The following is a 12,271-nucleotide window of genomic DNA, read 5'->3' as shown; positions in this document are numbered from 1 at the left end:
CCCTATGTGCCTATGCTATTAGCGCCAGTTCTATATAGTGTCACGTTGTGTTGCACCACCTCCTGCAATTATCCTTAAATTATGAGCAAGAGTATAGGAAATCGTTGAATCATTTCAAAGGCGTACTGCTAGATTTGTTACCGGTAGGTTTGATTGGCATGCGAATATTACGGAAATGATCTGTCACTTCAAAAGGAAGTCTCTGGACGAGAGACAATGATTGCTCTTTTCGGGGATCGCTATTGACTGTGTTTAGAGAATATGCAGCCAGTAACTGACATTTCGCGAAAAGACCGCAAAGTCACGAGATGTTGGAACTCGTACGGAGGCATAAAGACCGTGGTTTTACTCTCGCTGCATTTGCGGGTGGAACAGGAAAGGAAATGACTAGTATTGGTACAAGGTACCTTCCGTCATGCACCATACGGTGGCCTGTGGTGTATATGTTTAGATGTAGATTTAAGCTGATACCAACACAGGTTTGGCTCAGACTAAAATTAACCCTGTTAAAGTGTTGTGAGCTAAGAGCCGCTCATTACAAGTGTCACAGACAGCCAGAATAAGAATAAACATACCTAGATACTCACAGGCATAAACGCTCTAGTGGTAATTTAGAACAATTCACGGAAGACGGACGTCATCAATGTCCATTCGCTGTTACAAATAATATACCTTTTTGAAACTTTCTGGCAGATTAAAACTGTGTGCCCGACCGAGACTCGAACTCGGGATCTTTTCCTTTCGCGGGCAAGTGCTTTGCCATCTGTCACGTCTCCGGAATATCCTTTCTTTCAGGAGTGCTAGTTCTGCAAGGTTCGCAGGAGAGCTTCTTTAAAGTTAGGAAGTAGGAGACGAGGTACTGGCAGAAGTAAAGCTGTGAGGACGGGGCGTCAGTCGTGCTTGGGTATCTCAGATGGTAGAGCATTTGCCCGCGAAAGGCAAAGGTCCCAAGTTCGAGTCTCGGTCTGGCACACAGTTTTAATCTGCCCGGAAGTTTCATATCAGTGCAAAATCCGCTGCAGAGTGAAAATCTCATTCTGGAAACATGCCCTTTAGTACAAACTACTACCAATTTTTTTACCACTAAACCTCTCGTAGCCCATTTCCAGTATTACTTATTTTGTTTTTTATTTTTAGATAGTTATTTACTCAGGAATAAAGCACCTTGAGGATAATCGTGGCTGAATTTAACTAGCAATACAAAGATAAATGTATCACATAACTCATTAATTTCTTTCTTTTTCCAGGTTTTAAATGTATCTTACTCATTCTTCGCCATTCTTCGGAATTTCAAGGAAGAGTAGGAGTGAATGAATTCCTGTCGCTGCACAAACCGGAACTGAAGCTACTACTACGCCTTGTTGCGGTGCACTGAAGTAGGAGCACAACATTAACATATTCTTGGCGAGATAGTTCAGAATGTCGACAAGTTTAAGATAATACGTCTCAGCTATGTCTTTTTGTTCTGGGAAACATAATTTGCAAACAAGCTGAAAGCATTGTAGTACTGCGGCCGTGGAACGATGGCTAATTAAAACATGTATCTAAAATAGTTCTTTACACGGAAACTGTGTTGTGTACAGTTTCTCTGAAAAAATTCAGAACAGTTGTGAAAGAACACAGATCATCTAAAAATGGGCAATCTTCACATTTATTTCTTCAGGTTTGTTTCCATCAGCAACTGGGTGCTCCCAGCGAGGAGGAAGGGCAGTATCGGTCATAAATTTTCAATATGTTTAATACAGATGGTTTACAGCTACTGTGTGCCTATCTTCAGTGAATTTATATCCAAATCATGATGACTCATAGTAAATAAAATTAAACATGGTCTCATGTAGCAATTACAGATAACAAACAATTTAATACTTCGTCATCTGTATTTGCCACATGGTAACATGTGCGATTTAATTTCCGACAAGTAATCATGATGGATATAACTTCACTGAATAGCTACAAAGTAGCTGGAAACGATCTTCATTAAACATGAAATATTTACGATCGATGTTGCCCTTCCTCCTATGTGGAACCTCACGAGGATGCTTCCTGTCCTTGTGATGATTAAATTTTGTAATTAGTTGGGAGAAATGATACCCTGTCAATCAAATGAATATTAGTATCTTGTGAGACGACATTCAGCATAATTATAGGGGCTGATGTTCCACAATGTTGAAATCTCAAAGATTCTCTCATAATATTGACAGCTATGGTAGCTGAACGCTATAACTCTTTTAGAAAAATGAAAATAATGATATTAATTTTAAATTTATATAAGCGAAGATTAAAAGTTTTGCTACTGTTGTAGCTTTGTTGTGTATATTTTATGTACCGGACAAAACTAAACAATTTAAAAATTAAATCTTAAGCCTCAGTATCTTATATTTACTGCGAAACTAACTCTACATGGGACAAAGGAGAACTATATGTGTGATGCTGCATTTACCACAGTAAAGGGTCCAGAGAGAAATACTATAACTTTGTTATCTTTATTACTGGATATGAGTGACATTTTTCATTCTGTTAATGCACTACACAGAAATGTGGACGTGGGAGATAAAAATTTGCATACTATATGTAACTGATGTTGAGAAACAGCAAATCTGAGCTCATAAAAAGCAAATAAAATTTTTTAAAAGGGAATGTTGACTAGATTACTACAGTGTATGGGTTGCAATGTATTTTTGTTTTTGACTATACTTGGTTAAAACGACATTGAATTTTCTTTTGCACTCCATTGTGTATACGTTTTTTGTGGTAAGCTTTTTACTTAACATGTAAATGAAAAAGTGTGTAACTTTTTTGTGTTGCTACATATCCATAAGTACAGTATCACCTAGGATCTGTGGAAGGAACATTGATGTGTCAGTTTTTGTGTAAATGTGTATCATGCAGTTTTGTTTTTGTCATGTTACACATCCTTGAGGATATATTCTCTGTGGACAATGTATGTAAGGCATGCATGGCCTAATCTTACTCTACTCTGAGAGTCAGGTGGTGCAGCAGATAGCACGTTGGACTCGCATTCGAGAGGATGATGATTCAAATCCACATCTGGCCACCTTGATTTGACCTGTGCTCCATCTCAAATGAACACATAGTCGACAAGACATTAAATCCTAATCCTCCTGTCTTCTAATCTTATACAGGATCTGAGTCAACTGTCCAGATGCGATGATGTCAGAATTCCTGGAACGCTTGGTGCTGATGTCAGCAATCTGGGCCAGAACTGGCAGTGATCCTCTACTCCAGTCCACAGAACTACTACACTCTTCTGGTAATCTGAGGGTAATGCGCTCGTTTCATATATCCTGTGGAATACTTTTGCCATGTCTGTACCCTCCAAGGATCTCGTTAATTCTGAGAGGATATATTGTGGGGGAAGTACACTATCAATGCACCACATTAGCATTTAGCCATAATGAACATAATAGAGCCAAGGTTTTCTATCAAAAAACATTCAGCAATATTCAGGAGTCTCGTCAATACCTATCTTATACAGATCTTGGCAAACAATGAAGCATCTTAACAATCAGGCTAAATTAAACAGAACTAACATAAGTTCATCGATAGCAATCTCCTCTTATCTATGGACCACTTTGTTGCTGTGAAAGGACCGTATACATAATAAATAAATGCATCCATTATAGAACAAAAAATCACAATACTCTTAGAAACTAAACTGGAATACATGATTTTGCATGTTTTATACTGAATGTTAACTTACAGTACGGGGATTTTTTGTCACCTTAAACAAAACTATAACCACTGAACATAAATTACTGAACTGTTAAGAATATGTCAGGAACTTCGTCAAAAAATTTGGTGGAAGCACAGGAAAAACGCCGGCCAGTGTGGCCGAGAGGTTCTAGGTGCTACAGTCTGGAACCGCGTGACCGCTACAGTCGCAGGTTCGAACCCTGCCTCGGGCATGGATGTGTGTGATGTCCTTAGGTTAGTTAGGTTTAAGTAGTGCTAAGTTCTAGGGGACTGATGACCTCAGAAGTTAAGTCCCATAGCGCTCAGAGCCATCTGAACCATTTAAAGTTGTTCTGACCAAGATACAGCCCAGTTTTTGATACTACTCGGGATTTGGAAATAAGTGTAACTGATGAAAATGATAATTTAATTGACTTCAGTGAGGCTTGTGTGACAGTTGTTTTAGAAATGGCTTAGATAAATTTTATCCTTTTTATATGAATAAAGCTGAAATCTGGGAGTTTTAGTCATACCCTGTGACTGTGAAGACTAAAAATAACCTAAATCTTCCAAATAAAACCACAGAAGTTAGTGTAAATTTTGGAGTTGGTTGGGTGATCCTAATCATTCTCAACTGTGCATGAGCTTCACTATTATTGCAGCTGATGGTGCTGATTATCCAACATGTGATGGAAAATCTAATACAAATATAACTGACAACTACATGACGAAATCGTTCAGTGTTATTAACATAAAGAGGGGAAGCAATATTTTGTCTGGAATCGAACATCCATTTATGTCTTCATCTGTCATTATGCAGTTGACTTCATCTGTAATCAACGTATTTACCGTGGAAGGCCATATCCTCTATAATGGGAAGATAAAATGTAAGAAAAATTAAATACTTATTCCACTAGATTTGCTTCGTGGGTTCTTCAGAGATCATAAAGAAGTTGTGTGGGAAGGAGAACTAACTGTAATTTTTACTTGATGCACTAGGGAAGATGATGATATTCTTTGGCCATAACCAATCTAATGGTAAAGATGTGACCATTCTTCCTATGAAAGTGGTTCAATGAACCCCTGCTAGGCACTTAAATTTGTCTTGCAGAGTATCAATGGGTTAGATGTAGATTTAGAAAGGCAAAACTGTTGTGGAATCAGTGAAAATTGGTGTTCCAGTTTTCAGAGCTACAGAGTCGCTAGAAATGTAACATTAGATTAAATTAATTATTCATTCCAAAGACCCATAAAAGAGGGAATCCTCCTGGGTGGGGAACATTTCAGATAAACACATTACAAAAATGTAATTAGAAAAACTTGAGTTTCATAAATTTTAATGATCCTCAGTCAATAAACAGTAGAATTATGTACATGCATTAAATTTAAACTTCTAATATTTACAGGTTTAATACTTACATCTGCTTTCATTAAATCCATCATTCAGATATTTGCTAGTTTCTTGGCTATTACAACCAAGTATTGTGAAAAATTAAAGTAAATTATTCATTTCAGTGATCCTCAGTTAAGAACAGTCAGATTATATACAAGATTTAAAATTTAATATTTCACAACGATATCAGGGTTATTCGATTTGATCGTCATAAAATCGAATAAGACAATACCACAAAGATGTGAAACAGATATGTTTTGCATTTGTAAGAGATTTTTGGGAGAAGTGGGCAAGGATAGTAACTACATTATACAATTCTAGTATCGGTGGTAGGCAATGGAAACCTCGTAATTCCATCTGTCTGTGGAAACATTGAAAATTCAATACCTAGTAACTTCATTAACAAAGAGAGATTTGAAAGTGCGTGGATTTCTCTAATCTGTCAAAAACTAGGCTTCCACTCTCGTAGTTACACATGTAGCAACGTTATCTGTATCACTTATATATTTTTTACGAAAATATTTTTTCTTCTCCTGCGAAATTTAAAAAAATAGAATTGCAAGAGTTTCATTGCATACCATCGATATGTTTGTTACATGAGACGAAAACTTAATGCATTCAGGGGAAACTACCCTTTCCGCTAGAATATGGCTAGTAAACCGGCAAAATATGAAATCCAGTTTTGGGTATTTCGTGACAATGAAACAAGTTATGTACTAAATACTCAGCCATAGAATGGGGACCGACCAGTTAGTGTCCATGAAAAGAACAAAGGTATAAATGTTGTAACTGACTTGTTTTATTGCTTGAAAGGGCAAAAGACTACCTGCAACACCTTTTTCACCTCCTATGAACTAGGACAAATGCCGTTGTAGAGAAGAAGCACAATCATTGGAACTGTGCGGAAAAACAAACCTTCCATCCCACCAAAACTACTATAGATCAGGGGAATTTCTAGTTACACATCAACATTTGCTTTCACAAAGGACACAACGCGTGTATCACGTGTATCATAAATTACAAACGAAAAAAAATGAGTCATTGTGCAAAGGACACTCCACCACGATTCAAAAGTCAGTGATGACACCAACAGGAAACATCAAATTATTTTAGACTACAACGCTACGAATGTGGAAGCACTGGACAAGACAGTGAGGAACTATAGTATAGGAGAAGACTGTTGTGTTCTCAAATTTATTCTACATATCTGCATATAACTCATGTGATATAAAAGGCAACTTATGCGCAATGGAATGCAAACACCCTGCAGGAAAGAGGACTACTCGATAGAAACTGTTAGTGAACAGCTAAGTGATGGGGATACGAGGACATCTTCCAAGAGGAAATGCTGCTAGAGAATCTGTACGCAGATAGACATAGTTTGATTCTGCACCCTTCATACCAGAATAAACTGACCTAGGAGAGAGAAGAGAGACACGCGTCATGTCTGTGGAAAAACTAAAAACCAAAGTTCAGAGATAGGTGTTACTTGTAAAAAATTCGCTTGAAAGGAACATCTTACATATGCAAGTAAAAACTGTTAGTAAAAGTGAAAGTGTAGTAAAATCATCACACACATAATTACAATGTTCGACTATTGTGTAGCTGTATTATTCTATTCTCCAGTTTGAGTAATTAATACATTAACCTACTAAAGCTACAAGTTTTTTTAGATTTTAGTACACAAATGTAAAAAAGCGTACCTACAGGAAACAGGAAAAAGCTGGGTCATCTTTGACCTGAACATCTTAAATACATGTGCGAAACAAACAACGTAGCTGGGTTAAAAGTATGTGAAATACATTCGAAATGTGCGTACGCTGGCATAGCCATGGGTAAAACGCTCATTCTAAACGACTGGATCGATTCCAACGAAATTTGATTCATATACTACACTACAGGCCATTAAAATTGCTACACCAAGAAGAAATGCAGATGATAAACGGGTATTCATTGGACAAATATATTATACTAGAACTGGCATGTGGTTACATTTTCACGCAATTTGAGTGCATAGATCCTGAGAAATCAGTACCCAGAACAACCACCTCTGGCCGTAATAACGGCCATGATAAGCCTGGGCAATGAGTCAAACAGAGCTTGGATGGCGTGTACAGGTACAGCTGCCCATGCAGCCTCAACACGATACCACAGTTCATCAAGAGTAGTGACTGACATATTGTGACGACCCAGTTGCTCGGCCACCATTGACCAGACGTTTTCAATTGGTAAGGTCTGGAGAATGTGCTGACCAGGGCAGCAGTCGAACATTTTCTGTATACAGAAAGGCCCGTACAGGACCTGCAACATTCAGTCGTGCATTATCCTGCTGAAGTGTTGGATTTCGCAGGGATCGAAAGAAGGGTAGAGCCACGGGTCGTAACACATCTGAAATGTAACGTCCATTGTTCAAAGTGCCGCCAATGCGAACAAGAGGTGACCGAGACGTGTAACCAATGGTACCTCATACCATTACGTCGGGTGATACGCCAGTATGGCGATGACGAGTACACGCTTCCAATGTGCGTTCACGGCGATGTCGCCAAACACGGATGCGAGCATCATCATACTATAAACAGAACCTGGATTCATCCGAAAAAATGACGTTTTGCCATTCGTGCACCCAGGTTCGTCGTTGAGTAAACCATCGCAGGCGTTCCTGACTGTGAAGCAGCGTCACGGTTAACCGCAGCCATGGTCTCCGAGCTTATAGTCCATGCTGCTGCAAACGTCGTCGAACTGTTCGTGCAGCTGGTTGTTGTCTTGCAAACGTCCCCATCTGTTGACCCAGGGATCGAGACGAGGCTGCCCGATGTGTTACAGCCATGCGGATAAGATGTCTGTCATCTCGACTGCTAGTGATACGAGCCTTTGGGACCCAGCACGGCGTTCCGTATTACCCTCCTGAACCCATCGATTCCATATTCTGCTAACAGTCATTGGATCTTGACCAATGCGAGCAACCATGTCGCGATACAATAAACCGCAATCGCGATAGGCTACAATCCGACTTTTATCAAAGTGGGAAACGTGATGGTACACATTTCACCTCCTTACACGAGGCATCACAACAGCGTTTCACCAGGCAACGCCGGTCAACTGCTGTTTGTGTATGAGAAATCGGTTGGAAACTTTCCTCATGTCAGGACGTTGTAGGTGTTGCCACCGGCGCCAAGCTTGTGTGAATGCTTTGAAAAGCTAATCATTTACATATCACAGCATCTTCTTCCTGTCAGTTAAATTTCGCGTCTGTAGCACATCATCTTCGGGGTGTAGCAATTTTAATGGCCAGTAGTGTACTTACGAGGTGGGGTTGACAACATGAAGAGAAGTGGGGGGAGGAAGAGATGGACTGACCAACAAAGGGATTTAGGAGATTAACACATTCAGCTGTGAGGAGCACGTGCACAGGGAGAAGTGAGGGGGAAATTGACATAGAGAGGTCAGAAGAGGACGTCGACAGAGAAAGGAAAGACCAGGAGATGGATGTAGAGATTGGAAGGAGGAGGATATGACAGTGCGGCGGGGGAAGAGGAGGTGGACAGGGAGAGGGGAGGTGGAGATGCACATAGAGAGGGGGGGGGGACACGGGGATTGAATTGGATGGAGGAGGAGGTGGAGGTGGAGGAAATTCACAGAGAGCGAAGGAGCAGATGGACAAGGCGAGTGGGGAGGAAGAGATAGACTAATAGATAAATGGGATGAGTATAAATCTGAGAAATGGTCAACTGCTATATACACTGAAGTGACAAATGTCATGGGACATCGATATGCGCATATACTGATTGCGTTAGTACCGTGTATACAAGGTGTAAAAGGGCAGTCCATTGGTGGAGCAGACATTTGTACTCGGGCGATTCATGTGAATAGGCTTCCTACGTGTTTATAGCCGCACGACGGGAGTTAACAAGCTTTGCACGAGAAGTCGTGGCTGGAGCTAGACGGATGGGACAGTCCATTTCTGAAATAGGAAATTGAATATTTCGAGATACACAGTGTAAATAATGTTCCGAGAATACCAAATGTCAGACATTTCCTCTCATCACGCAGTGGCCGATGGCCTTCACTTAACTGGCGAGAGCAGCATGTTTGCATAGAGTTGTAAGTGCTAACAGACAAGTAACACTGCGTTGAATAACAGCAGATAGAAATGTAGCACTCAGGCGAATGTATCCTTTAGGACGGTGTGGAGAAATTTCTCGGTAAAGGGCAGTGGGAGCGGACGACCAAAGCGATTGCCTTTGCTAACAGCACGACATCTGCAGCACCTCTCCTGAGCTCGCGACCAGATCTTCAGGACGCTAGACGGCTAGACTGCCTGGCCAAATGATTGCCGATTTCATCTGGTAAGAGCTGATGGCAGGGTGCGACTGTGGCACACAGCCCATGAAGCCAGGGACAGAAACACTGTGCAAGCCGGTGGTGGCTTCATAATGGAGTCGGCTGTGGTAAAATGGAATAGGTCCTCTGGTCCAACTTAACCTGAAAATCGATTGGACTGGTCTTCATGTTTGCAAACAACGACGGAATTTTTATGGATCAAATGGTTCAAATGGCTCTGAGCACTATGGGACTTAACTTCTGAGGCCATCAGTCCCCTAGAACTTAGAACTACTTAAACCTAACTAACCTAAGGACATTACACACATCCATTCGCGAGGCAGGATTCGAACCTGCGACCGTAGCGGTCAGGCGGTTCCAGCTGTAGTGCCTAGAACCGATCGGCCACCCCGGCTGGCTTTTATGGATCATAATGTGCCCTGTCACTGGACCACAATTGTTTGGGAGTGGTTTCAATAACATTCTGCACATTTTTAGTGAATTATTTGGCCAACCAGATTGGTCGACATGAATCCCATCGAACACTTGTGGGACGTAATGGAGAGGTCAGATCGTGCACAAAATCATGCACTGTTAACACTTTCGCAATTATGGACGGTGACAGAGGCAGAGGCAGCATAGTGCTATATGTTGTGTCTGGCCCACTCGTCTAATATAGGGTGCCTAGGAAGCTGTTATCTCGGATAGCTAGACCACAATTCAAGCAAATTTTATTAATGGAGTTTGTTACAGTAAAATGAATTGACAATACTTAGCGGGTGTACAATGAGGTGTCGCAAGCAAATGGCGACATGCTAATAATCAGCTTCCTTCGACATGTAAAATTTTCATGCAAGCAGTTAATATTGTTCACAAGTCACAGCTGGTCTTCTAGTGCGGGTCTTCTAGTGCGGCCGGGGCTAGCCAGAGGGGCGCTTATATTCTCTTCGTATAGGGCCCGCTCCCGCCGTGGTGCGTTCCTAGCCAGTATACCATTGGCTGACGTCGTCTCACAGCCTTCTGGGCTGTTACGTTCCAGGCCGTCGTGCCGACACTTGATGTTACTCCGGAACACCATACTTCTGTAGGTTGACCACCAGCAACTTGTTGGGTCCATACCACACGAGTTGCTACACTACACCAGGAAAAAGGAGGTCCGAGAACATATTAGGAGGCATCACATGACTTCTTTGTCACCTTGAAATTCTAGTTTCAAAATGCTGTACAAAAAAGTGCTGCTCTCTAATCACGTCCAATTTGAATGGAATATTATCGCGGAAGGGGAAAATGTTGTGGGAAAAAAAAGCAGCGGTAACTTTCCATGAATTTATAAGCGTCATAACGTTAATGCGTCGTCTACAAATGACGAACGGCAGTATGACGGCTGTACCAAACCAACCGTACTGTGCAATGTGCATGACCTCACATATTTGAGATTACAGCTGCGGCACTGCCAGTTACGTGAAGCCATCCAGCCAAGGAAGTACCACATGGGAACGGAGAAATCGGTTTTCAATTGTCTTGAAACCAGAAACCGCTTGAAAACGAACTATAAAATTTCCGTGAGACTGGCGCAAGACATGTTCAATATGCTGTCCACTGTTCACTGCCACATGTTCAAGAAACAGCGTGTTCCACAACAGATTAGGGTGTCTCAGGGGTCACGTTCGCAACATGTGTGCAATACGTGTCTTCAATTTAGCTACGTTAGCGTTCGGAGCACTGAATCCAGCACCTTTCAGATACAGTACTGGCCATTAAAATTGCTACACCATGAAGATGACGTGTTACAAATGCGAAATTTAACCGACAGGAAGAAGATGCTGTGATATGCAAATGATTACCTTTTCAGGGCATTCACACAAGATTGGCGCCGGTGGTGACGCCTACAACGTGCTGACATTAGGAAAGTTTCCAACCGATCCCTCATACACAAACAGCAGTTGACCGACGTTGCCTGGTGGAACGTTGTTGTGATGCCCCGTGTAAGGAGGAGAAATGCGCACCATCACGTTTGCAATTTTGATAAGGTCAGATTGTAGCCTATCGCGATTGCGGTATATCGTATCGTGACATTGCTGCTCGCGTTGGTGGAGATACAATGACTGTTTGCAGAATATGGAATCGGTGGGTTCAGGAGGGTAATACGGAACGCCGTGCTGGATCTCAACGGCCTCGTATCACTAGCAATCGAGATGACAGACATCTTATCCGCATGGCTGTAACAGATCGTGCAGCCACGTCTCGATCCCTGAGTCAACAGATGGCGACGTTTGCAAGACAACAACCATCTGCACGTACAGTTCGACGACGTTTGCAGCAGCGTGGACTATAATCTCGGAGACCATGGCTGCGGTTACCCTTGACGCTACATTAGAGACAGGAGCGCCTGGGATGGTGTACTCAACGACGAACTTGGGTGCACGAATGGCAAAACGTCATTATTTCGGATGAATCCAGGTTCTGTTTATAGCATCATGATGCTCTCATCAGTGTTTGTCGACCTCGCGGTGAAAGCACATTGGAAGCGTGTACTCGTCATCGCCATACTGGAGTGCCATTGAGTGCCATTGGCTACACGTCTCGACCACCTCTTGTTCGCATTGTCTGCACTTTGAACAGTGGACGTTACATTTCAGATGTGTTACGACCCGTGGCTCCACCCTTCATTCGATCCCTGCGAAACCCTACATTTCAGCACGATAATGCTCGACCGCATGTTGCAGGTCCTGTACGGGCCTTTCTGGATGCAGAAAATGTTGGACTGCTGCCGTGGCCAGCACGTTCTCCAGAGCTCTCACCAATTGAAAACGTCTGGGAAATGGTGGCCTAACAATGGCTCGTCACAATACGCCAGTAAATACT

At 41.9% G+C, this 12,271-nt stretch overlaps 1 protein-coding gene across 1 annotated transcript in view; it reads left to right on the top strand.

Moving 5' to 3' along the window:
- The window catches only part of LOC126416982 (odorant receptor Or2-like), a 38,319-nt gene extending 37,015 nt beyond the window's left edge, over positions 1-1,304 (top strand). The window contains exon 5 of the mRNA XM_050084867.1: positions 1,248-1,304. Within this exon, the coding sequence (XP_049940824.1) occupies positions 1,248-1,304 (57 nt within the window). The remainder of the gene's footprint in view (positions 1-1,247) is intronic.
- Positions 1,305-12,271: the final 10,967 nt, after the last annotated feature.

Source organism: Schistocerca serialis, chromosome 8 (genome assembly GCF_023864345.2).
Source record: "Schistocerca serialis cubense isolate TAMUIC-IGC-003099 chromosome 8, iqSchSeri2.2, whole genome shotgun sequence".
In the NCBI taxonomy this organism is placed as follows: domain Eukaryota; kingdom Metazoa; phylum Arthropoda; class Insecta; order Orthoptera; family Acrididae; genus Schistocerca; species Schistocerca serialis.
Note: the sequence above shows the minus strand (reverse complement) of the source record. Positions and strands in the feature narration are given on the sequence as shown.